Genomic DNA, 23,317 nt, shown 5'->3' on the forward strand with positions numbered 1-23,317 from the left:
AGCCCCTTCCTTGGGCACTCCTGCTGCATGTGCATGCAGCTAGCTGATGATATGTTTTGTCCTTTTCGAAGACGACCATGCCGTCAGGGAGGTGATGCCTTGACATGCATGGGAACTGGATTTGAGTGGGGGGAGGGGCAGGCTGTGCCAAGGCACCAGCCTCACCTTCTCCTCTAGGGTTATCTGGAGCCAGATATGACTGGGAGTTAAGTGACTTGCCCAAAGTCCCACAGCTAGCATAGGTCCAGTGTCTGAGGCCGGATTCGAATCCCCATCCTCTTGACTCCAAGGCCGGTGCTCTATCCATCGCTCCACCTAGCTCCAGGTGGCAGAAAGGCTACCTCGGGCTCTTAGACGGTTTCACCCTGACTCCCACTCCCCAAGCCGAAGAGCAGGTCATCCGGGCCTGCGGGCAGAGCCCCCAACAATTCCCACGTGCTCACCCCTGGGCAGCGTCTAGCAGGCAGGCTCGCCCCCCGCCGCTTCCGAGCCCCCGGTACTCACGGATGCACTGCAGGCCCTTGCGAATGACGCCCCAGATGAAGTCCCCACAGAGGTCACACCAGGTGTGGGTCCCGGGCCCCGACGGGCGAAAGCAGTGGCCTCGGCCCGGGCCGGCCGTGAGGCGGGGGTCGCTGTGGCCGCCCAGCAGCCGGACTTGGCGACCGCGGGGCAGCACGTCCGGGCCGCGGCCCGGGGCGATGCGCAGCGCGTTGGCGCGCTCCAGCCGGCCCGGGCTCCGGGGGCCCGGGCCCCGGCCAGGCTCCGGGCCCCGCAAGCCGTCGAGGGGCCGGACCAAGTTCCGCAGCTCGATCAGCTCCGGCTCAGCGGCCATCCCCGCCCCTCCAGGGGCCCAGGCCCGGGCAGCGGAGCCCCTCCGGCCGGGCGGGGGCTAGTCCCGCCCGCCTCGGCGCGCCCCTTCCCTGGCCATCCCCCCCTCCACCCGGTCCGAGTTCAGCCTTCGCCTCTAGCTCTCGTCCGCCTCTTGGGGCTCCTGGGAGCGCTCAGCAGCCCGGCCCCCCGCCCTCCCCTCGGGCCCCGCTAGGACGGGGGCAGAGCCTCTCGCCTCCTCTTCCTCTCGTCTATGGTCCCGCTGGACCCGGAGCCGCAGCGGCACCGCAGGGTCAGGGCGGAGTCGGTGGGTCCCAACAACTCCTGCCCCGCCCCGGCCCGCCCCCCCCCCCCCCCCCCGTTTGCTGTGGTCCCCACGCAATGGAAAATAGAGTCTGGGAGGGGGCTGGCACAACTCTGCCTTTGACTCGGGGGCGGGAAACGGGCGCAGGGAGGGACCGGCAGGAGGGGAGGAGACTCGGCCCTTGGCAGCCCAGAAATGTGCAAGTTGGGATGAGGGAGCCCCTGGGGGCTGGAAAGAGGGGGCAGAGTCTGAGGAGTTGGAGACACCCCTCCCCCAACCACCCTACAATCAAAATGGGGCAGTGTGCCTGAAAAGGGGTGCGGGGAGGGAACCCTCTCAGCCCCTGGCTCCCAGCCCCTGGCTCCCTCCCCCGCCCCTCCATCTGCTTTTGTTTCTCCCCTCCTTCCCTTTCTCTTGGAGGCCCGGCCTGGCCCCACAGGAAGCAGCCTCATCCCTCTTCCAAACCCATCCCCATCACCACCAGAAGAGTGGCACAGAAGAGATTGCCCAGGCCAGGGCGGTTTAGCATGACCGACAGAAAGAAGCTTTCTCAAAACATAACATTTACTGAGCTTTGCAGAAAGGAAGAAGGCACCCCACATCCGCACCTTCCTGCCACAAACTCGTAGAAAGGGAAGTCTCAGCAATCTATCCGTCTCCCTCCTCCCACCCTCTCTAGAATCCCCCCCCTCCTGCCCCCTCTTGGACCCAGAAGGAAGTGGTTAAGGATCTCCCGAGATGCCCTGCCCCACTCCCAAGAATCAGAAGGAACTAACCTCTGTTCTAGAGTCATGGAGTCTGGGCTGTTTGGAAAGCTGAGGCACAAGCTGGGCTAGGCAGGAATGATGGGCAGCAAATAAGCAGTGACCTCTGCCTGAGTGGCAGCTTGGCCTGGGGTTCTAGTGTGTGTGTATGGGGGGGTAGGAGTCATAGCTGGCATAATGGGGCATAGTGGGGCACTCTGGGGCCTTGGGTGGGTGGATGGGGCTTGGCATGATGGGATACCACAAGGGTAAACAAGCAGCAGCAGCTATTCTGCCTTGACCTCCTTCACACTGTCAAGCGCCTTGGCCATTAAATCACAAGATTTTCGGTGCTTCTGCCAGTGTTTTACCTGGCATTCTCTGTTCAAGAAGAAGAGGAACAAAGGAATGGGCCTGGGGGGGGGGACCTGATCCCCACTTCCCCAGGCCCCTGAGGTTTGGCTCCTGGAGGCTCTGAGCTCCTGGAACCCAAACTACTCCAGAGCCCTTGGATCAGTGTTTGGGGAGAGGGAAGGGAAGAAGGTGAAGGAGGCCAGGGAGGAGAGGTGAACATACCGCTTACAGTACCACTCATTCTGGCAACGAGAGCATCGCTTCGAGGCCTCAGCGTTGCAGGAGGCACACTTGGGTTTCTCAGGGTTCAGTGCTTCTATCACATCCAGTTTGTAGGTCTCTGCCCATCTGTAGAAAAACAAAGGAAAAAAGAGGGCCTAGAGAAGTGTGACCAGTGCCACCATGTTGGATTGAGCTGATAGTTCAAAACATTCTATAGTCTGGATCTTTTTGCATCTCCTCATTTTCTTTTTGGCTGAGAGTATGGGAGTGTATCTAGAGGCAAGGAAACTGAATTTGAAACCAGAGGAATAGGGGTCTTAAATCTAGATTCTGGGGCTGCCTTTTCAATGGTGGACAAGGGTCCTCCCTTATGCTCCCAGTTTCCCAGGAATTCCAAGTACAGAAACCTAGGGGCTCCATCAAGTGAGTTCTCAGGTCCCTTCTGGTTCTAAATCCTATGATTTAGTCAAGAATGTAGCCATGTGATGAAGAGACTTCCTGATTGGCTAACCTCGGATATGGGGTTACAGAACAACCCAATGAGCTTGATCCAAGGAACCCAAGGGGGAGAATTCCAAATCATAGTTCTTGTGAACTTATTCTAGGATGGAAGAAATCATTCTTGACTTTGGCCTATGGACTGGAGGGGATCACGGGCCAAATCTGGCCAGGAAAACATTAGCTAGACTGACAAGCTTTGTCATTCACTTTATTTATTTATTAGGTTTTTGCAAGGCAAATGGCATTAAGTAGCTTGCCAAAGGCCACACAGCTAGGTAATTATTAAGTGTCTGAGGCTGGGTTTGAACTCAAGTACTCCTGACTCCAGGGCCCGTGCTCTTTCCACTGCACCACCTAGCTGCCCCTGACTGACAAGCTTTGAAACTAAGTTACTGCCTAACCTGGAAGTGGGTCAATCTCTTTTACATGCACATGTCTAAGTATCTTGTCTGGAATATTCCTTCTGAATAGATCATCTACTTCTCTTTATAAAATACATCTTGGAAAACTTTTATTTGGGGATATGTGGCAGATAAGGATAATAAGCATGAGAGGGAGCAGAGGTCAGTTGTAAGAACAGCAGAATGGCCAAGAGGGTTCAGGGCTGGGAAAATCAGAGGAGCCCCAACCTCAGGCTGAGATTTAGAAAGCAATGAAAAGGGAAAGGCCTGACCAGGCTGAGGGCAAAGGTGACCAGCCTGAGGAGGAAGGAGCTGGTGCTCTTCAAAGTGTGACCCAGGGCAAATCCCTGGGGTCTGGCAGTAATCTGTTGCCTCCTAACCTACCTTCTGGCCTGCAGACGAAGGTCCTGCTCAGAGGGACTAAAGATGTGCTTTAGCTGGTATTTTGCAATGGCGTGCCACTTCCCTCCATTCTTCCTCTCTAGTCGGCTCCATATTTCTGGGATCTATGGGGAAGAATCCCAGAATGGGAGAAGGCCTTGACTAGCAAGTCCAGGAATCAGAGTCATTCAAGGCCATGGCCACTTAGATGTGCCAGAAGGGACCACTGGGACCTAGCCTTATTGACAGTCCAACAGGACACTTGGAGAGCCAGACAACTGCTCTAGGCTGGGTTGGGCAGCTACCCGCCTTTTCCCTCTGTTGGTACCTGCTCCATCACCAGGTCCTTCTTGGGAGAGAGGGGCTCAGTGACTGCCAGGTGGTTCAGGTAACGCTGTAGCTCCACCAGGTTGGGTATCTGGTCCAGCAGGACATCAGTGAGTAAGGCCCGGAGCTGGGGAACAGAGTCAAGGGAAGCTACTATGAAGATCCAGGAAACTCAGGGAAGACCTCTGAAACATTCCCTAATGCTTCTGGATGCTGTCCTCCAAGTCTCACCAGGGAAAGAAGCTTGGGCTGAGCCATCACTGTTCTCAAACATGAGTCTACAGATCGGGTTTTTCTTTCCCCCTGGGGCAGTCCTTTATTAGGATGTTGGCCAGAGTTCCAACCAGATCCTGGTCATGGAGAGGCATATGTGTGTATGTGGAGGGAGGGGGGGGAGGAGGAAAGGAGGGAGGCAACAAGGACAAAAGACAGAGAAGCTGATGCCAAAGTCTGAAAAGGATGTATTGAGGTACCTTTCTCAAGGAGGGAATGATTGGGGGACAAGGGTCATTCTAGTTGATGAAGTGACCTGGGGATCCAGGATCCTCTCTGATAATAATGGGACAAAGCAGGTAGGAGAGAGGAAAGCTGCCTGGGCTCAGGAGCCAGCCAATCTGGCTGAAGCAAACTTAGGCCTCCACCAAATCCAGCTTCTTTATCTCCTTATCTCTATCTTCCCTAGCAAGGTTTTTGAACACTGCCACCCCTCTCTGGTGTGGCTAACAGGAAACAGGGGTGTGGCTGTTGATGAGGGGTGCTAGTGGCAATGACAAGACTGGACTGGGCTGACTATAGGAGCTAGGAAAATGGAGGGAGCAAGAGCAGAGGCATCAGGAACCCAGGAGGGGAGCAATGGGGCCTCTGTGAGGGCTGGAGGCCTTCTGCCTGCTCCCACCACCACCGCCACCACTCACCTTAAGCAGTTGGTTCTTGTTGAAGTTGGTGATGTTGTACTTGGGCTGGCATTGAGGGCTCAGCAGCAGATTATATAGGGCAATCCACACCTGACCATCTAGTTTGGTTAGCCTTGGATAGTCCTGGGCGGTCACTATTTGCCATCTGCCCTCTTCGAACCTCTTCAGTTGGCCTGTGAAAAAGGAGGGGAGAGGGGACGGGGAGAACTAGTCATATGACCTGTAAAGTCAGAGCCCAGGGGTCTGCTCTGCCACTGACTGGCTTTAGGACCTCAGACAAAACAGACCAAATCAAAAACGCTCCTCCAGTTCTGGACCCTCCAGGCCTATAATACAGGATGCCTGGGGAGACTGGAGGTTGAGGGGTGGGGAGGGAAGGCTAAACCTAGATCCTGCTGCAAAGTGCGAAGTTGGATTTTTCAAACATTCCTGTGGAATTCAGAGGGATTTTCATTAACTTTTGTTAACTGATGGCTGACTTTAATCAGAGGAGATTCCAGTTTTTGAGCAGAGGCTTCCCAGAGAGTTGGGCTTTGCAACTGCCCTTTTCTGGGCTTTTAGCTGAGTTCTGGGCGTTCTGGATATCTTCCTTTTCTTTGAATTAATGACAGAAAGCTTTCTGGAGGAAGAACTTCCTGGGGAACAAACTCACCTCCTTCCTGGCGGTTCCAGGGGCTGTTGTGCAATAGCTCCACCAGGAGGCAGGGCAGGTTGTGGGTGTTTAGCATCCGGGTGAGGGTGCTCAGAGACAGGCTGCAGAGGGGAGAGAAGCCCCATGGCAACTGGAGCAAAGCTCCACCCTGGGCCCTTTCCAGCCCCCAGGGACCTCTCCTGGGAGGAAAGCAGGTCTTGACCCCCGCTCTGGACTGGCCATGCCACTTACCTGTCCACACTATCTGTGATGTAGCGCAATACAGAGAGAGCCTTCAGAGAGATCTCAAAGTCCATGGTTTGGGCCTGCTTCTGCAGTTCCTGAAAGGTTCGGAAAGGGCATAGTGGGGACCATGGAAAAAACAGCTTTTCAGGAGGGGGCAAGTCATGGAGTCTCCTGTTGCCCAGCCTGGGCCAGAGGGGCCCTGGCTCCTTGAAGAAGCATGCTGCCTCAGCAAGAGTTTTAGTAGGGAAGGGACAAGGCTGTGTGTGTGTGGGGGCGGGGGAGGGCTGTCCAAAGTACCTGCAAAGGTGAAAGGTCAAACTCTCCTTCAGGTGCTGGGAAGCCTCCAGAGCTGCTCTGGGCCAACAGAAGTGTCAGTTTTCGATGACAATAGTCAATCAAGTCCAAAATGGAGTCCTCAGCTGAATCACATACTTCCTGGGAAAGGAAAGAGGAAGAGATAGGAGATCCTAAGATGAATGAGAGGCACATTGGGTTAGCCGAAGGACCCCTTCCCTTTTTAGTGGTTTCCACTCTACCAGAAATACTGAAACATATGGTTCTTGCCCAGGAGCCCTGAAGTGGAGAGTGTTGGATAGGCACAGTCCATGTGCCAATATCCCTCTGGAGCTCCTCTCACCCAACCTATGGAGTCTATCCTTCATTCACTCAGTCTGGGCAGCCAGGGTCAGGTGAGGGGACAGCAGTGTTTAGGGTCACAATGGGGAGAGGGGATCCAGTCGAATCATTCTCCTCAGAGAGAGACTAGGAGTGAGATTTCATTGGTATAGGTATGGAATTCCTGGAGAAAGAATATCAGGGTTGGTGACCTCTCTGCTAACTTCTCTCTAAAACAGAGTGTTTTAGGGGTCTTGGGCAGAGGTGTGGAAGCAGAGAGCTTCCTTAACAAGACAGAGAAATACTGGACAAAATAAATATATAATGGAATAGAGATAATGTTTTCTAAGTAAATATGTGCCCCACTGGGGTCCTTTCTATTTAAGGTTGACACCACTGGCCTCAAGAGCAGAGAAGTTTATCGATTTGCCTGGGGTCATACAGCCAGTGTATGTGCCAGGTGTGACATAGTAGGGATGAGCTCTGGCCACAGTCCCTTCTCTCCATCCCTGAGGTATGGTGCTGCAAGCCCTGGAAGCCCGTCAAGCTGTCCAGTTAAGCCAAGGTTGCCATCATTTAATTCAACAAGCCTTCTCCCTGGACTTTCCAGATCTGTTCCCATCTTACTCCCAGAGCCAAAAACTCTGCTATATTCTTTGCTAAGGGTGAACCAACCTCACCTTGTAGAAGAAGACTGTCTCCAGGAGGTTGATGATGGAGGCCTCGTGGTGTACCTAGGCAGAGGAGGAGGAGAGCACTCTGAGGTGAGAAATCTCAAGTCTACTTCCTGCTCACAGCCAAATCTTGGGGGGTTGGGACTCGCACCCTCTGAGACTTATCAAATCTAGCCTAGAACCGTCGTTAGGGTTAGGAGGAGGGGTGGGAACACGGATCACACACATAAAAGGCCTGCAAAGCTGGGGGCTGGGGGGGAAGGAGATGAGAGGGATGGTACAGGGTCTACTGCTGCTCTTACCACCATGTAAATAGGAAAGGTGTTATGGGGCTTGAAATCTTCTAGCTTGCACAGCACGGGGAACACCTTGTGCTTCCACATTTCCACAGAGATTAGTTCCTCAATTAGAGTCGGGATCTGGTGGTATGGGAAGAGACAAGAAATGCTAGAAGGGATCACAGCAGCCAGCCCATGCCCAGCCTGTGGGCCTCCCATGGGGGCAGGGAGACCTGCAACCTCTCCAAAGCAGCCCTTTTCTCTTGGGGATAGTTCTATTGCAAAGTTTTTCTTAACATCAAACCAAACCTTGACTTTTTGCAACCTCTCTATTGATCCTGGTTCTGCCTTGAAAGAGAAGTAGAATAAACTGAATCTTTCATGTGACAGTTTCAAATACTGGGAAGAAGCCATTAGGTTTTCCATGAGTCTTCTCTTCAAGTTAAATATCTCCAGTTCCTTGAACCTCTTCTATGACAAGGACTCAAGACCATTTACTATCCTGATTGCTCCCTAGCTTATTAATGTGCTTTTTAAACTGTGGCATCCAGAACCAGATGCCAAAGCCCTGCTATGGTCTGACCAGGGCAGGGCCAGGGTTATCTCCTTGTTCTTCAGAGGAGGTAGGACTCTCATTGTGTTACTCAAAGTTGCACTGGGTTTCTTGGTTGCCAATATCACACCAACTCATACCCGGTCTGCAGCTCTCTACTTCTACCTTCATCTTTCTCAGTTTTCCTCATCTCTGTCTCCCTTATTCTTTATGGGGAAGTGGATTTTTGGGGCACACATGATAAGGTCATTGAGAATGTTTATAGATCTTAATGGGATGTGCATATATGTATGTATTAATAGTCCTCCTTGAACTCAGCTAACAAAATAAAGACTGTTCGGGGTCACTTTGTGCTAGAGTAGTATTCAATTACAATCCTGTTCCAAGTACAAGCAAATGACAGAATGGTGCAAAGTTAATTGTAATGGCATTTATCTTATGAGTACAATTTCAAACACAAAGACTTTATGTATATAAAGTGCAGATTTCTGTAGTAAATGTTTATAGGGGATTACTCAGAAAGATAAATCCATTTGACAGGTTAAGACAAACAATGACCCACACTTCAACTCTATCTTCTCCCTCCCAGGGACACAAATAAGTGTGATAATGTGATGGGAAGTAGGAATTCCAGCTCCCCCCGGATCTGGGGCACAAAATGGGAAAAATTCTTCTGTGGATTGTGTCCCTCTATTAATCTATTAATCATAATTTTTTTCTAAAGCAAAGGGCTTCTGATCACTTGGAGCTCAATTCTCTTCTAATCCCTCTCAATCCTAAGGCTTTGATGACTAAAAGACTAACACTAAAATATTTTAGTGGGGGTGGTGGGGTGGGGAAATTAATAATGGGGGTCAGAGGATGGATCTCATCCAAAACTGAACTCAGAGATGACAACTGTTCATACTATATTTTAAGGTTTAAGAGATATCTTGCTCACATTCGCTTGTGGGGGCAGGGGGAGATAAGAAGTGTAGCGATGATTATCTCTATTTTGTGGATGAATGAGAAATCGACAGCATGACTGCTCAGTGATTTGCCCAGGGTCCCACAGGAATAGAGTTTGCTTGCATCACAGAGAGGCCATGTAGCATGATGAATTGGAGTCAAAAGCTTGTCTGTTTGAACCTTGGCTCTGCTCACCAGGTCCAGTGTAGCCTCCAGCAGGTTCAGCCTTGTTTCACTTTTTTTTAGGTTTTTTGCAAGGCAATGGGGTTAAGTGGCTTGCCCAAGGCCACACAACTATGTAATTATTAAGTGTCTGAGGTCAGATTTGAACTCAGGAACTCCTGAATCCAGGGCCAGGGCTCTATCCACTGCACCACCTAGCCGCCCCTCTGCTTTCATTTTCTAAGATCCCACCCAGCTCTCTAAACTTAATGCTAACTACCTCTTCTTTAAGTTTCTTATCCTGGTTTCATTTCACAGGTTCTCCTTGATCTGAAACCTTCAGGAATTCACTCCTCTTACCTTTCTTTCATCAGCAGGAAATTCTTGTTCAGACTATCTCAATGGAAATATTAACTGAAAGAACAAAATACTACATCTTCAGGTTTCAAAAGCATACTTTTCCTTTGGTCTTCACCATAACTCCAGGCATTAGGTACTGTATTTTCTCCATTTTACAGTTGAGGAAACTGAGGTTCAAATCTTAAAAGCTTTCTAGATAGCTGAAACACTGACTTCAGACCCTGTCTTGGTTAAGGGCCTGCTCATCAACATCCTATTTACATTATTTTTTGTAGTCATTGTAGCCAAGGATGTTGACTCTAGAAGCTTCCTATGGTGCAAACATAATGAAGCACCTCCTCCTCCCAATTCTTCTTTAGATTATATACAGCCATTCCCAAAGAAAAGAAAAAAAAAGGAAAAGAAAAGGAAAAAACCCAGCAGTCTTGAAAATGAGCAAAGAATTCTGAGAGAGGCAGAGGAAATAACTGAAAAACATTTCATGTCATAGCTTTAAACCTAACAGTTAAATCTAGTTTTCATTTTATTAGTTTAACTTAAAACTAATCACTTTAAGCTAGTAAAATTGCACTAAGACCTTTGGGACAGGCTATATTATAAACATTTCCTTAGGCATGTACTGGGTCTTCTACCATCCTTTGTTCCACCTAAAAATAAAGTCTAACCAATATGAGTTTGAAACCCTTTTTAATATCTTTTTCAAAGGACTAACCTATTTCTAAAATTAAGTCAGGATAGCATTAGGGCAGTGACCTCTCATGGCTAGGGGCCACTGAATTAGGAGAGTGATCAAACTTAATGACGGTTTTTGATAGAACCATTTCTTGTGTTCATTTCTGACAGGAAAGAATAATCCTGGGAGGGAGAAATTAAATTGTTCTAGGACAATTGGCTGATCCTATAATTCTGCTTTTTTGAATGCTTGTTATCATTATTAGGTTGTTGTGTTTGTCTATTTAGAACTATAAATTTTGACTCAAAATGGCTTAGGTGAGATTTTCAAAGGTGGGGTTTCTGTTTTGGATTTTCTCTAAGAAAAATGCTTAAGATTACAGTAATAGAATTTGTCTCCAGCAGACTTCTATTCCCATATACAGAGTGTTTTTATTCTACATTATTCTTTTTTTCCATTTTTCTATCCCAGTTCCACATTCCAGAATAAAGGGATCCTAATTCTAGGAGCTAGTCACAAGGGAAAGTTGGAGAGAAATCAGATGTTCAAACAAAATCTAATCCAGGATAAGTAACCTCTGAGATTGCTCAGTGGATTTCTAACTCATAATAGATTGATTTGTGCTCTGACAACTTTCCAGTCATTCCAAAGCCCCAGAATAATCCTTTGTCCATTCATCTTCAAATCAACTTAGTGAGCACTTTCTTCCAGTTTTTAATTTTTTAATTTTCCAGATTTCTTTGTATTTCTTGTAGTTGTCCTTATGAATTGCATTAGAGGAAGCTATTATGTTGGCCTATAATTTATGCAACCAGTAACTAGAAATAGTTTATAAATTTAATTTTATCAATTTAAATATATTTGCTTTGTAATGATTAAATTGGATTACCTCACGTCAATTTTTCAGTCATTTCTTCTGTTCCCATCAGAATTCTTTGCTCATTTTAGCTTCTGTTTTGTTTTGATATCCATGAAAGTCCTTCCAGAATTCTTGTATATATATATATATATATATATATATATCTTCTAATTATAGAATGAGAACATTAATGTACACTGATTTATTTAGCTATTTAGATATACAGATTGTTCTCCACCCTTTTATTTGCACTTAATTGTTGTTTTGTCATTTTTTGATAACACTTTCTGGGTTTAATTCATGGCTTTGGGACTGAAGGGTCAAAGGGTATGATGAGGCTGCCTTCCACAAAGATACTCTAAGTTTGCATTTCCACCAGTAACAAGTGAAACCATCATCTCTAGAAGCCCAGCAGTACTGAATTTAGATTCTGTTTTTGCAAACTTGATGGTTGTGAGGTGGTTCCTCCAAGTTAAACCAATTTGTATCTCTGAATGTTGACATTTTCTCAATTGAGTAGATCTTTTTGTAGCACCTGGTAACTTTTTCCGTGGGCAGAGCCAACTCTGGGTGAGTAAATTCATGTTTGATGCTATGGGAAACCTAGTTTTTGAGCTTCCACAGATTGGGTGTGTAGAGAACCAAGGACAGAGGAAAAGAGATTAAAAGTGGGAAAATGTGACTGCTTATCTTTCTGGACTGATTGGAGGTGACTCCCTGTGCTGTACTCTCCATTCCAACCAATCTGTTCCTTATGCCACATATCCCCATCTCATCTGTGAAACCTCAAACATTTGTACTTTCTGGGCCCCATTTCTTTTTCTTTTCTTTTTTAATAATCTTTTTTAGTTTTTTGTAAGGCAAATGGAGTTAAGTGGGCCCCATTTCTTTTTATTTCCTTTTTCATACAGTAGAATGTAAACTCGTTAAGGGCAGGGCTGTTTGGGTGCCCCAGCAAGTGCTTCCTATTTCTTCAGCGAGGCTGGTTTTTTCAAGAAACACTAACACAACTTCTTAAAAATGGAGCCGGATTTTTTCTGCCTAGCCCAGTTCACTCTCCCCGTTTCCACAGAGCTTCGACGCTTACAAAGCCCTTTCTTCCTAACAGCCCAGGAGAGGAAGTTTATAGAGAAAGCGCCTGGATGCCCAGCTGGACAGCAGCTGGTGGGAGCTGGTATTTGAACCCGGCACCCTGGATGACAAATCTTTTCTCCCGTCTCGGAATCGCTCCAAACACTAGGGAAGTCTTACAGAAATCTTCCGCCGCCGCTGACCTCGGGCCAGGACCGTGCACTTCTTACAACCGCGCCGGCACCCGGGGGGCTCACTAATGCTGGTGCCCCCTCAGGACCGATCTAGAACCTAGCCCCCCCCCCCCCCAGTCCGGGCGGGTGGAGAGTCTGAAGGGTCGTCGGGCTCTTGGGGGAGCCGAGCCCTCCCCCTCCGCCGGGCCAGCCGGCCTCCAGTGTGGCCCGGCCTGGGAAGGGGAAGGCGGCGCTCCGAGGCCCGGCGCTGCGGTGCGGCCGGCCCTACCTTGGCGTGGGTGACCAGCAGCTCCTGGATGGGCTCCCCCCGGCTGGCCGTGGCGTCCAGGATGGCCTGCATGTTCAGCTTCTCCAGCTGCTCGTGCTGCCGACACCACCTGGCCGGGGAGGCGCGGGTGAGGCCCCTGCTCTTGGGCCCAGGCTGCCTCGCACAGGGCAGCCCCCCCCCCCGCCAGCCTGGGCCCCCGGCCCCGGAGCCCTCACCCCTGGGAGCCCATCTCCCACAGCGGGAAGCTCTGCAGGGCCTGCACCAGGGCCTCGGCCTCTCCGGGCAGCAGCACCTCCAGGTCCCCCATCCTCGGGCTGTGCTGGGAGCCGGGCGAGCCGGGGCCGCATTTAGGTGTCACGCGGGACCGCGCTCGCAAGCGGGAGCGCACGGCTTTCAGGTTTGAAAGTCGGTTGTTTAGAGTGGCTTCGTCGTCGCCATGGAAACGGAAGCGGCGGCGCGAGGCGCCCCCTGCCGGACGCCGAGGGGAAAGGCAGGAGACGGAGCGGGAGGGCAGAGAAGGCGCTTTATTGAGCCCCCCCGCGGGCCCCCGCGGCCCCCGCGGCGCCCCCCGGCGGCTTCACTTCCAGCACACGATGATGTTGGGGTCGTTGTCCAGGCGCTCGTCCAGCTCGCGGTAGCTCATTCCTAGGAGGCGGGGAGCGGGGGCGGGGTCAGTGGGGCGGTGGCGCCGGGCCCCGCCCCTCCCCTGGCCCCGCCCCCGCCCCGCCCCCGCCCGTCTTGCAGCAGATCTCGTCGTAGCTGTGGCAGCCCGTGTAGAGCCGCGCCGGGCGGCCCCGCCCCTCCCCTGGCCCCGCCCCGCCCCGCCGCCGCCCCCACCCGTCTTGCAGCAGATCTCGTCGTAGCTGTGGCAGCCCGAGTAGAGCCGCGCCGGGCGGCCCCGCCCCTCCCCGGGCCCCGCCCCCGCCCCCGCCCCCACCCGTCTTGCAGCAGATCTCGTCGTAGCTGTGGCAGCCCGTGTAGAGCCGCGCCGGGTGGCCCCGCCCCTCCCCTGGCCCCGCCCCTCCCCGCCCCGCCGCCGCCCCCACCCGTCTTGCAGCAGATCTCGTCGTAGCTGTGGCAGCCCGTGTAGAGCCGCGCCGGGCGGCCCCGCCCCTCCTCCGCCCTGGCCCCGCCCCCGCCCCGCCCCGGGCCCCGCCCCCACCCGTCTTGCAGCAGATCTCGTCGTAGCTGTGGCAGCCCGTGTAGAGCCGCGCCGGGTGGCTCCGCTCCTCCGCCGTCACGCGCACCGGGTACTTCTGCAGCCGCCGCATCAGGTGCTTCATCAGCCCGAACTGGATCAGCCTCCTGGGGGGCACAGGGGTGAGCCCCGCCCAGGAAAGGCTGCCCCCCCCGCGGTGCCCGGCCCCCTGCCAGCCCCGCGGCCCCCACCTCTCGTCCACGCGCTGCAGCTGTTGCGTGTAGCGGCCGATGAGGTCGCGGACGGTGGTGCCCGGGCTGAGGCCGCAGTAGAGCTGGAAGACGTCCCGGAGGCTGGCTCGCTTGTGCCCTGCGGGGGGACACGCTGACTGGCCGCGGGCCGGGGGGACCGGACTCCTCCATCTTTTGGGGCCACTAAGAGCCACCTTCGCACCCCGGGATTGGGAGCGGGAGGAGGCCGGGGCTGGAAGCCTGGTCCAGCCCTTCCTGGCCGTGTGGCCACGGTCTAAAACCGTTTCCTGGCCCCTCCATGGGAATACTCTTACTTACAGGGAAGTCTAGGAGGTCAGTGCGCTTTGAATCCTAAAGCGCTTTCGAATTGATGGACAGTTATTGGCTGGGTGCAGGCACCAGGGTAAATCCGCCCTCCTCCCTCCCTCTCTTCCCTACCTGGTTTGGTGACATAGGCCAGACATTCCTCCTGGAGTGACTTATCATCCACCAGGTCCTGAACCTTGGGGGTGGGGCAGTACACATTGGAATACTGGGAGGAGAGATGGGATGAACCTGAAACCCCAGCCACAAATCAGCTGCTCCCACCTTAGAAAAAGCTCCTCCAGCGTTAGGCTCCAGCATCATTAGCAAAAACTAAGATGTGAGATTGGATAGTCTGATCCCCTTTTGATACGAAGCCCTGTGACCCAATGAATTACACTATTGCACTATTGCAAAAGAAAAAAAGAAAAGAAAAATGAGGAAAGCTGGATTCTTATCCTCCTTTGTGTTATCTTTGAACAAGGTCTTTCCCCTTCTGGGCCGACATTTCTTTGGCCATAACAATCAGAGCACCAGACTTAGTCTAAAGCAGTGTTTGCTCTAGCTGTGAACACAAGCCATTCCCCACTCCCACTGGGAATTCCATTCTCCATTGGTCTCCAGTGGGGCACTTCCAAGAGAAGAAGATTCCTGCTTCTGGTGGGCACTAACATCTCTTCCCTTCCCAAACGCAATCTTCTTCTGTTTCCCTTCTCACCTGGAGGATGGATACCAGGGTCACCACCCCATAGTACCTGCAGGAAACATACCCCACTCAGTGTTAGCCTCTGGCCTTCACAGTGGCAGCGGCCCTAGCTGGGCCCTCACAACCCCACCAGGCAGGCACCACCCCCTAGTTAATGTAGCCTCCATTTGATAACATCTGTGGGGTCTCAAGTGAGCAGGAATATTTAGCAAGTGGGGGAGGTGGGGAGGGTTGTCCTTTGGTGCCCAGTTCCAACAGGCTTTCCCCCACCCATCCCTTGGTCCCCAACACTCACAACAGGTTCTGGATGGCAATCCTCACAAGGTTGAGCTCCACATCAGCCTCAGCAGAAATTTTCTGGATGTGACGAAAGCCATCAATGTAGGGCAATATCTAGAGAGGGTGGCTTTGTCATCAGTGAGTCCAGTTTGCATACCCCACAGCCCTCCACTTTTTCCCTTGGAATTAAGAGAGAAGCTTGGCTGGCAATCCCTGACAGATGGGCATACTTGCTGCGTGGTGAGGTCCCACTGAGCATTGAAGAACTCATCTTTGTCTTTGGTAAAAACAGGTACATCATACTCCTGGGCAATGGGAGGGTCGGGCCGCTGCTCAATGACCTTCAAGTGGATGGTGTTCGACTCATCTATAGAGAAAGATGACGGATTCCTGGCCTCCAGAAAGCTTCCAGAAGGGTACCAGGGTGCACTCACAGGACTGCATTTGTGTGAGGCTTATACTTTCCATTGTATGGTGAGGTAGAAAAAATGAGATCTGAGTTCATATGGAAGCTCTACCATGAACCTGCTGTGTGGTTATGGAAAAATCTAGGCCTATTTCACAGGTGATGAAACCAGGGTTCCACAGAATTTGGACTTTGCCAGCTTTCTCTTCTATAAAATAATGGGGACAGAGTAGAAAGAAGACTAGATGATCTTTATCTAAAGCCTCTTACAGCTCTTACACAAAGGATCTTGTGAAAATCCACTCTTGATGGGGGAGGTAGATGGTAGAGAAGCTAGGGGTAACATGGTAGAGAAGCTAGGGGGAAACTAACACATAGCAGAGAAGCTGATGCCTCCAAAGAGGTGAGCACATAGTAGAGAGCAGTCATGGAATTGCCAGCTGAAAAGGTTTCAGAACCCCTCGGCGCCTGGGGACCCTTCCCTCAGCTGGTTCCCACAAAATCCATTGTCTGTGTCCAGATTCTAAATCAGATCACAAAGGATCTAACCATCTTTTTCTATCTTCATTTACTTCAGGCTGCAACCTAACTCAGGAACCTTCACAAAGCTTGATGCTTTTTGGCCCTCTGGGAAAGTCTATATGCTTACTTTTCAGTCATGTTTTTAAATAGAGGAAATGGTAAATGTCATCTCAAGATATTAAAGATTTCCTTCATTTTTCATTAGTTTCTGAATCTGCTGAAATCTTTTGGGGGTTACATGGGTCAGCTCTGAATTCTGTTTCCTCTTGGGCAAGAACAGAGGCAGCCCTTCTGCAGAGGAGGGTTTGGGGCCTTACCTATGGGCAGGGTACATCTGCCTGTTGCATTGAGCTCCTCCAGGAGGATGGTCATGATGGGCACTAGTTTCTGTTTACTCTCCTCTGTGGACACAAAGCTGCTCTCCAGCTACAAAGGAAAACGGGATATCAGAGGTGAACTAATGAATTTTCCTTGGAGCTGCCAGTAAGTCATCAATGCCATGCAGGGAAGACAGGGTCTTTGGGTGCCCCACTCCTGATTGGTCCAGTTTAAAAAGCACTGGTCAGAGGGCTTGGGTACCAATCTACCTCTGGCATTTTATTAACTGTTTAGCCTTGGGCAAATCCCTGACTCTGGAGCTTTATGGTAGAATATGGGAAGCAATTCTGAACCAGATGATCTCTCTTCTAAGTTTCAATCCATAGATGCTTGAGGTTCTTTCCTTGCCTGCACATCTGTTTCCACTCTAGGAAACAGAGGGTGAACTACAATCTTTACAATCTTATTTCAACTCTAGGAGATGGAGTTCTGAGCAGGACCTTGAGTCCCTCTACCACCCAAGCTGACAGTTCAAGGCCCCTGGAAAAATGGCTCCCAAGGAGTGGGGCACATCAGGGGCTGGTCCTGACCTCCAGTGTGGTGAGGTAGCCAGCCAGCTTCTTAACAATGGGTTCCAGGGCACAGGTCTTGGCTTGGGCATCACACACAAACCCCAGGTTGAAGAGTAGGGCATTGCGACTGTACTTCTTGTGCTCAATGCACACGGGGCAGCCAATCAGCTTCTTCTCCATGGCTGTCCTAAGTAGGAAGTAGAATCAGCTGGGGGGGGAACTACTTCTCTCAGTCCTCCCTCCTCCCCTTTCCCAAAAATCTCTTGGAGAATGGGATAGGAGTGCCCTAGTTTCTGGTTCAGAGCCTGCTCAGCTGTCTCTCTCTTTTGGTGATAGTTCTCATTTACCTCTTCTGACCCTATCCTGATCCAGATCTTGGTCACTTCTTGCCAAGGTACTAATTGTCTTTCTGAATTTTTAAATCTTTTTCAATCTTTAAAGGTTCAGGTAAACAGGATGCTCCCAGGTAGGATGCTGCTGAAGGGCCCTGAGGACTATGAATTCCAAGATGCACCAAACTGTCATTTGCCTAAGAAACCCTAAAATCTATTGCAGGGCACACTGCCATCTCTTTTAAAAATCTTTTACATTTCTTCCCTTCTAACCAACACTGCAGTCTGTAGAGTAATGCTTCTAGAGCCTGGACTCCATCATGCTGCTCCTGTAATTCTTTTTACCTGGCATTCTAGAATCTGGATGCATCCCACACTTTGGTTCACATTATTTCCCTTTATATGGTCTGCTCCAGACAAACTGGACTGTTTCCCAGTCTGATTTTGCTCCATATCAAGAACACACAATAATTCTACTCAAGGTCCAGATCATGTGATGCCTCTTTTCTCATACTTTTATTTTTACTAGGTATTTTTTTTTTTGCAAGGTAGTGGGGTTAAGTGGCTTACCCAAGGCCACACAGCTAGGTAATTATTAAGTGTATGAGGTCACATTTGAGCTCAGGTACTCCTGACTCCAGGGCCAGTGCTCTATTTACTGTGCCACCTAGCCGCCCCTGTGATGCCTCTTTTCAAAAAAACCCCAAAACTTCCTTGATTCCTCCTTAGTCTGTTGAAAAGGATCTCTGTCCAATTTTTTTCTTCCAAAAAAGCATTTTTCTATTCAATAAGCATCAAACACCTACTATGTGACAGGAACTGTGGATATAAAGATATTGTTAAAACTTGAAACAGTCATAACTACTAGGGGAAAATACATTCTACTAGGGAACTATGTCTATGGATAAATAAGAACAACATAGATTCAAAATACAAACTTTGGTGTGGGAGTGATGTAGACAGCACAACCAAGTTGGGGAATCAGGGGAACCTCTTGTAGGAGATGGCACTTAATGAATTCCTGGAGGGAATTAAGGCTTCCAAAGAAAGCCTTACAAGTAGAGAGAACCCCAGTTCAAAGGCAGAGATGGAACATTACGTTTGAAGAACAGCCCACAGGCTGGTGTTTTGACTAGAGGAGAGTGCATGAAAAGGGATAATCTGAAGTTGGTAAGAGCATACAGGTAGGAGGAAGCTCCTAAATTCTACACACACACACACATTCTTTTTTACTCTAGACTCAGAGGGAACCACTGGGAGTGATGTGATCAGATTGATCCCTTTGTGAAGGAAGGTTTGGAGAGGTAAGAGGCTGGAAGTAGGGAGTCCGACTGGTAACCAGTTATAGTAGCCCAGGAAGGTAAATGGTGAGACCGGGGTGATTGTGTAAGAGCAAAGGAGACGAGGAACGTTGTGGTAGAATAAAGACTGGCCCATTCAGGGCCAAGAAAGGCGGGTTGGAGTCAAGGCTCGCTAAGCATCAGCCTGGGCTGTAACTCCTCTAGGACGCGCTCGATGCCTCGGGGTTTGCCGGGGCCCCTCCTCCGCGTCTGAGCCGGGCGTGTGGGAGTCTCCCCCGCGTTTGCTGGGGCCCCGAGTCCCTGCACCCCCAAGCCCCGGCCGGACTTACACGGTGATCAGCTTGTTCTGGAGCTCGGGCTTGGTGATGACATACACCTGCACCGTGTCAAACAGCTCCCTGGAGATGAAGTCTTCCGGGACCTGGGGGGACCGCCCGGGCATCTCGCGGGGAGCCCCGCCGCCCCGCGTCCTGCCCCCTCCCCGCCCCGCCCCCCCGCCCCCCCACCTGGTAGGTGATCTTGGGGCCCAGAGTGGGGTGGAATTCACTGAAGAAGATGCACTCGATCCTGCTGCTGCTGCCCATGGCCGCCGGCTGGGAGCGGGAACGGCCCCTCCAGGCGCTGCTTGCCTCAGTTTCCCCAGGTTGCGGCTGCAGGGGCTCCCGGGGGCGGATGCTGACGCGTGCCCCGCTTCCCTCTGGCCCGCGGGGCTCCCTGTCGCCTCCGGGCCCCACCCGGGCCCCCCAGGCCCCGCAGCCACCGGGGACCAGACCCGCGCCCAAAAGGTACCCGAACAAGTGCAGAAGGGCAGCCGTCCCCCGTGGGCGCCTGCGCAGAAGCGAGGCAGGGCGAGCCTCCCCTCGCCCCGCCCACTGCCCTGGAGACCCGGGGCCTGCGCACTGCGCTCCGAGAGGAGGGATCCCGGAACTCGTCTTGGGGTAACTTCCGGGCGGTTGGAGGAAGCACCCGGAAGTGAAGGGCCTTCTCTCTCCGCGGGGGTGCTACAATAGGTGTTTCCCGGAACTTCCTGTTAGAAGCCGGAAGGCCTCGAGCCCGGGACGGGTGAGCCTTCGGGACTCCGGAGGGGGCGCGGGTAGCAGCCCCGGAGTCTGCGGCGCGTGGTGGGCCTGCGGTCTCGGGGGAAGGGGGAGTAACTACAATTCCCACAATGTCTCTCGGTTACTCCGGGCTCTGGGGTCGAATACCCTATCTAGGACTAGAGAACTACTTCCCCCAGAGTGCCCTGCGACCGATTTTAGGGTTTCCTGGGCCGGCGCCAGCGCGGTGCATCTTGGAAGTCGTAGTCCTCATGGCCCTTCGGCAGCATCCTACCTGGAAGCGTCCTGCTTGCCGGAAGCCTTAGCCCTCGGCTAGCCTGTGCAGGTGTGGGTGACGGCGGCCTTTCCGTTCCGACCAGGTACCCAGCGCCGGCGAGGGTCTCCCCGGGGCACGGCTTCTGGACCCCGAGCCCTAGGCCCGTTTCGGCATCCCGGGACATGGCCCTGACTGTGGAGACGGAATCGCGCATCTACCGGGGCCTGCGCGCCGCCTCGGGGGCCGCCGCCCACCTGGTGGCCCTCGGCTTCACGGTCTTCGTGGCCGTGCTGGCCCGGCCCGGCTCGAGTAAGTGGGGTTGGGCCGGAGCGGCGGGAAGCAGGGCCGGGGCAGCCGGGGAGGCTCGCCCGCCCAGCCGCGTCTCCGCAGGGCGTACCTACCCTCGGCCGGACCCCCGACACAATGGGCCCCTTCCGTGCCGCCCGGGACCCGGAGCCCGGAGGAGGCTTGGAGCTCATCCTTCACCGGGCTCGGCACATTGCGGGCGCGGCTGGGCCGCCCAGCACCTCCTCGTTCCCTGGGCGCAGGTTGCCAGGTTCTTAGCTGCCCGAGTGGCGGAGTCGGGAGGCCCCGGCCAGGCGGCCTGCAGAGTTGTAGCAGGTGTCTGGCAGGACCGTCGGTGCTGGGGGCGGGCTGAGTTCTGGGTGACAGAAACCTCTTCCCAGTTGTTCTCTCTGTTGAGTGGTGTGAGATTTTGGGCCAAGATCTGTTCCCTCATCCCCTTGGAGTTCAGTGAGGCCTCTGGGAGATGGGAGTCTGGGGTGCTCTTCCACCCAGTCTTCGCTGTTTCTCTGAAAAATGTCACCTTCACCCTCCTCAGGTTGAGCTGGGCTGGGCTAGACTTTACCTAGTTGGGGGGCTGGGAGCTCATGAACCCATTTGTAGGGAGATAGTATTGCCGCCTTCACCCACTTTCCTTAGATGACTCCCCCGACCTCGGTTTCTAGACCACTTGTGGTTGCAGCCTTCCTCCCTTTTCCAGGTCTGTTCTCCTGGCATCCGGTGCTTATGTCTCTGGCTGTAAGTAATTTGTTTCTTGTTTGGAGTATGGCTTGGGTGATGCCCTGTGGGGATGGGGAAGAGGGTTTGGATTCTGGGTCTTTGGGGAGGCTGACCCGGAATGAGAACTAATAACCACCATTACCCATTCCTGCTGTTTGTGCTTTTTCCCCAGTATTAGAAGTTTGCAGAGCTTGATGTGCAGACAACTTACTATTTCATTCAAAGGGCATAAATCGGTAGATGCAGTCAAGCTTACTTTAGGAAATGACAAATTATCTAATTTTCCCTGAAATATTGTCCCTATTTAACTGGTTCTTGCAGGATAAAATTATAGATATCCCATACCGTTCCTAAATTGGAACAAATTCATCATTTAGAGCTCCTAGCTTTTTTGTTCCAAGTTGCTAAAAGGATCAAAGAAATATTTTTTTTTCTTTTTGGGGTTTTTTGCAAGGCAATAGAGTTAAGTGATTTGTCCAAGGTCACAAGCTGGGTAATTATTAAGGGTCTGAGGCTGGACTTGAAGTCGGGTCCTCCTGACCCCAGGGTCAGTGCTGTGTCCACTGTGCTACTTAGCTGCCCCTAAGAATATTTTGAATAAAAAAAGAAAAATTTGTGTTAGGGTCATGGAACACAGAGCTAATCCTCTGCTAGCTTGTACTTAACTTTTGCACCACTTACACTCAGCCAGAGGTTAAGGAAAGAAGATCCATAATGCCAGCTTGAGTTGTTTAGCTTCGGGAAGGTCATTTGAGCCACTGTGAAATAGTTATAGTCTGAATTCCAGTCTGTTCCCTGGGCTTCCTTGTCCTACATACCTTTCATTAACCCATTGAAAGGTGGCTCACATCAGAGCTCACACCGTGGTCCTGTCTCCCTAGTTCTCCTTCCTGATGACAGAAGCACTGCTGGTCTTCTCCCCAGAGAGCTCCTTGTTGAGATCCTTCTCTCGAAAGGGCCGGGCACGATGCCACTGGGCACTTCAGCTGCTGGCCCTGCTGTGTGCCCTGCTGGGACTGGGGCTGATCATCTACAACAAGGAGCAGCATGGCAAAACTCACCTGACTACATGGCATGGGTGGGCAGGACTGCTGTCTGTGCTGTGGGCTGGGCTGCAGTGCACAGGTGGACTGGCACTACTGTACCCCAAGCTCCTCCCACGCTGGCCACTGGCCAAGCTGAAGCTCTATCATGCCACCTCAGGGCTGGTGGGTTACCTGCTGGGCAGTACTAGCCTCCTCTTGGGCATGTGCTCACTCTGGTTTACCACCACACTAGCAGGTGGTGCCTGGTACCTGGCGGCTCTCTGTCCCATTCTTACCAGCCTGGTGGTCATGAATCAGGTAAGCAATGCCTACTTATACCGCAAAAGGATCCAGCCGTGAAGGAGGAAAGCATCCGTCTGCCCCAACTCTCTACTGCAGTAGTCCTATCTTCTGCCCAGAAAAAGCTGCTCCCAGTGCTGCTGGGACTCTCGGTTCCCCTGTCACCAGGCAGGCCTGGGTCATGCATTGTCCCTTTGGAGGACAGGTGGAAGATATAGGAATTAAGGAAGGGCACCATGTGCCCCACACATATAAGACTTTTGTCTCCATCTTGCTGCCACCTGTGAAGGGGGCATGTGAGCACATGGATGGACTGCTGGCAGCCCGCCTGCCTCTTCTGCTCATCTTTTTAGACTCTATCAGTGTTTGTTAAAAAAAAAAAAGTGACTATGGAAAGAAGATCTCTGAGCCCAAGCTGATTCTTACAGGTAGCATTAGAATGAAAAAAGTTTGGGCCAGGTGAAGCACATTTTGGGACTAGCAGTGAAGTTGGGGTTGACTCTGCTGGGGAGAGCTTGGCTTCTGAGGGTGGAGGAGCTTCCTTTGCTTAGGGGTCAGGGAGACCTGAGGAGGACCTGCCATTTCCTAGGAAGCAGGGATGATGAGAGGCCAAGACCAAGGAGTTAAAGACGTGTTCTTATACTGCCTATAAAGCTCTTCTTTCTACCTATCTGCCCGTGTGTGCATATAATTGGGATCTTATTGACTTGAGTTAATGGTTATATGAGTAGAGGGCGGGGAGGGATGGGAGCATCCAATAATTCCATCTTTGTGGGTTAATCTTATTGCAATAGCACATATAGCCAAAAGCTGGGTAAGGTATGGCATGTTGAAGAGAGCCAATCTGATGCCCCCTCAAACCAGAGGTCATTGGATAGAGGGGATGGTACCTGTGGCCAATGCAGAGCCTTGGCATCTTTCTCTCACTGTGCAGGTAGCCGAGTCTCTTCTAAAGAAGAGATCAAGACACAAAGGGTGTTAATAGTCTTAAGTTACATCTACTTTTCTCTCAGAGGC

The 23,317-nt window shown here is 51.9% G+C and overlaps 4 protein-coding genes and 1 long non-coding RNA gene across 12 annotated transcripts in view; 2 read left to right on the forward strand and 3 right to left on the reverse strand.

The window, feature by feature from the left end:
• The window catches only part of RASSF1 (Ras association domain family member 1), a 34,661-nt gene extending 33,811 nt beyond the window's left edge, over positions 1-850 (reverse strand). The window contains exon 1 of the mRNA XM_074198024.1: positions 505-850. Within this exon, the coding sequence (XP_074054125.1) occupies positions 505-835 (331 nt within the window). The 5' untranslated portion in view covers positions 836-850. The remainder of the gene's footprint in view (positions 1-504) is intronic.
• Positions 851-1,681: 831 nt separating this feature from the next.
• On the reverse strand, positions 1,682-13,080 carry ZMYND10 (zinc finger MYND-type containing 10). The gene is made up of 12 exons (XM_074198028.1): positions 12,726-13,080; positions 12,511-12,619; positions 7,447-7,563; positions 7,151-7,204; positions 6,153-6,290; positions 5,862-5,950; positions 5,631-5,731; positions 4,979-5,151; positions 4,066-4,191; positions 3,741-3,862; positions 2,455-2,580; positions 1,682-2,259 (listed from the first exon to the last, which is right to left on the reverse strand). Exons 1-12 carry the CDS (start codon positions 12,815-12,817, stop codon positions 2,166-2,168), a joined length of 1,341 nt encoding a protein of 446 aa, XP_074054129.1. The 5' UTR covers positions 12,818-13,080; the 3' UTR covers positions 1,682-2,165.
• On the reverse strand, positions 13,011-19,627 carry NPRL2 (NPR2 like, GATOR1 complex subunit). Of its 3 annotated transcripts, XM_074198032.1 has the most exons (11): positions 19,145-19,627; positions 18,968-19,059; positions 17,024-17,192; positions 16,433-16,541; positions 15,418-15,554; positions 15,204-15,301; positions 14,921-14,957; positions 14,338-14,431; positions 13,900-14,017; positions 13,673-13,815; positions 13,011-13,155 (listed from the first exon to the last, which is right to left on the reverse strand). In XM_074198032.1, exons 1-11 carry the CDS (start codon positions 19,220-19,222, stop codon positions 13,088-13,090), a joined length of 1,143 nt encoding a protein of 380 aa, XP_074054133.1. In that variant the 5' UTR covers positions 19,223-19,627; the 3' UTR covers positions 13,011-13,087. The 3 variants fall into 3 exon arrangements, with proteins under 3 accessions (XP_074054133.1, XP_074054130.1, XP_074054132.1); XM_074198029.1 differs by lacking the exon at positions 13,011-13,155 and having other exon boundaries at positions 13,727-13,815; positions 14,338-14,454; positions 19,145-19,307; XM_074198031.1 differs by lacking the exons at positions 13,011-13,155; positions 13,673-13,815 and having other exon boundaries at positions 13,969-14,017; positions 14,218-14,431; positions 19,145-19,307.
• Positions 13,535-17,257, forward strand: LOC141496026 (uncharacterized). 3 transcript variants are annotated; one of them, XR_012470925.1, is made up of 4 exons: positions 13,535-13,784; positions 14,220-14,302; positions 15,379-15,603; positions 16,171-17,257. It is a non-coding gene; the product is annotated as an uncharacterized LOC141496026 (long non-coding RNA). The 3 variants fall into 3 exon arrangements; XR_012470924.1 differs by having other exon boundaries at positions 13,535-13,830; positions 15,379-17,256; XR_012470923.1 differs by having other exon boundaries at positions 15,379-17,254.
• On the forward strand, positions 19,237-23,015 carry CYB561D2 (cytochrome b561 family member D2). Of its 4 annotated transcripts, XM_074198034.1 has the most exons (4): positions 19,522-19,700; positions 20,056-20,261; positions 20,956-20,993; positions 21,857-23,015. In XM_074198034.1, exons 2-4 carry the CDS (start codon positions 20,135-20,137, stop codon positions 22,358-22,360), a joined length of 669 nt encoding a protein of 222 aa, XP_074054135.1. In that variant the 5' UTR covers positions 19,522-19,700; positions 20,056-20,134; the 3' UTR covers positions 22,361-23,015. The 4 variants fall into 4 exon arrangements, with proteins under 4 accessions (XP_074054134.1, XP_074054135.1, XP_074054136.1 ...); XM_074198035.1 differs by lacking the exon at positions 20,056-20,261 and having other exon boundaries at positions 19,575-20,055; positions 21,857-23,014; XM_074198036.1 differs by lacking the exon at positions 19,522-19,700 and having other exon boundaries at positions 19,950-20,261.
• Positions 23,016-23,317: the final 302 nt, after the last annotated feature.

The sequence above is a fragment of the Macrotis lagotis genome, chromosome 8 (genome assembly GCF_037893015.1).
Source record: "Macrotis lagotis isolate mMagLag1 chromosome 8, bilby.v1.9.chrom.fasta, whole genome shotgun sequence".
NCBI classification, from domain to species: Eukaryota; Metazoa; Chordata; class Mammalia; order Peramelemorphia; family Peramelidae; genus Macrotis; species Macrotis lagotis.

Excerpts from the sequence above, each read along its gene's own strand:
- NPRL2 (XM_074198032.1), bottom strand. The coding sequence starts at position 19,222 with ATGGGCAGCAGCAGCAGGATCGAGTGCATCTTCTTCAGTGAATTCCAC. Across the intron at positions 15,555-16,432 it reads CAGATGTACCCTGCCCATAG|ATGAGTCGAACACCATCCAC; the intron begins GTAAGGCCCCAA and ends CTTTCTCTATAG. Across the intron at positions 14,958-15,203 it reads ATTGCCATCCAGAACCTGTT|GTACTATGGGGTGGTGACCC; the intron begins GTGAGTGTTGGG and ends TGTTTCCTGCAG.
- CYB561D2 (XM_074198033.1), top strand. The coding sequence starts at position 20,135 with ATGGCCCTGACTGTGGAGACGGAATCGCGCATCTACCGGGGCCTGCGC.
- ZMYND10 (XM_074198028.1), bottom strand. The coding sequence starts at position 12,817 with ATGGGGGACCTGGAGGTGCTGCTGCCCGGAGAGGCCGAGGCCCTGGTG. Across the intron at positions 6,291-7,150 it reads AGACAGTCTTCTTCTACAAG|GAAGTATGTGATTCAGCTGA; the intron begins GTGAGGTTGGTT and ends TTCCTTTCCCAG. Across the intron at positions 5,951-6,152 it reads TTGACCTTTCACCTTTGCAG|GAACTGCAGAAGCAGGCCCA; the intron begins GTACTTTGGACA and ends CGAACCTTTCAG.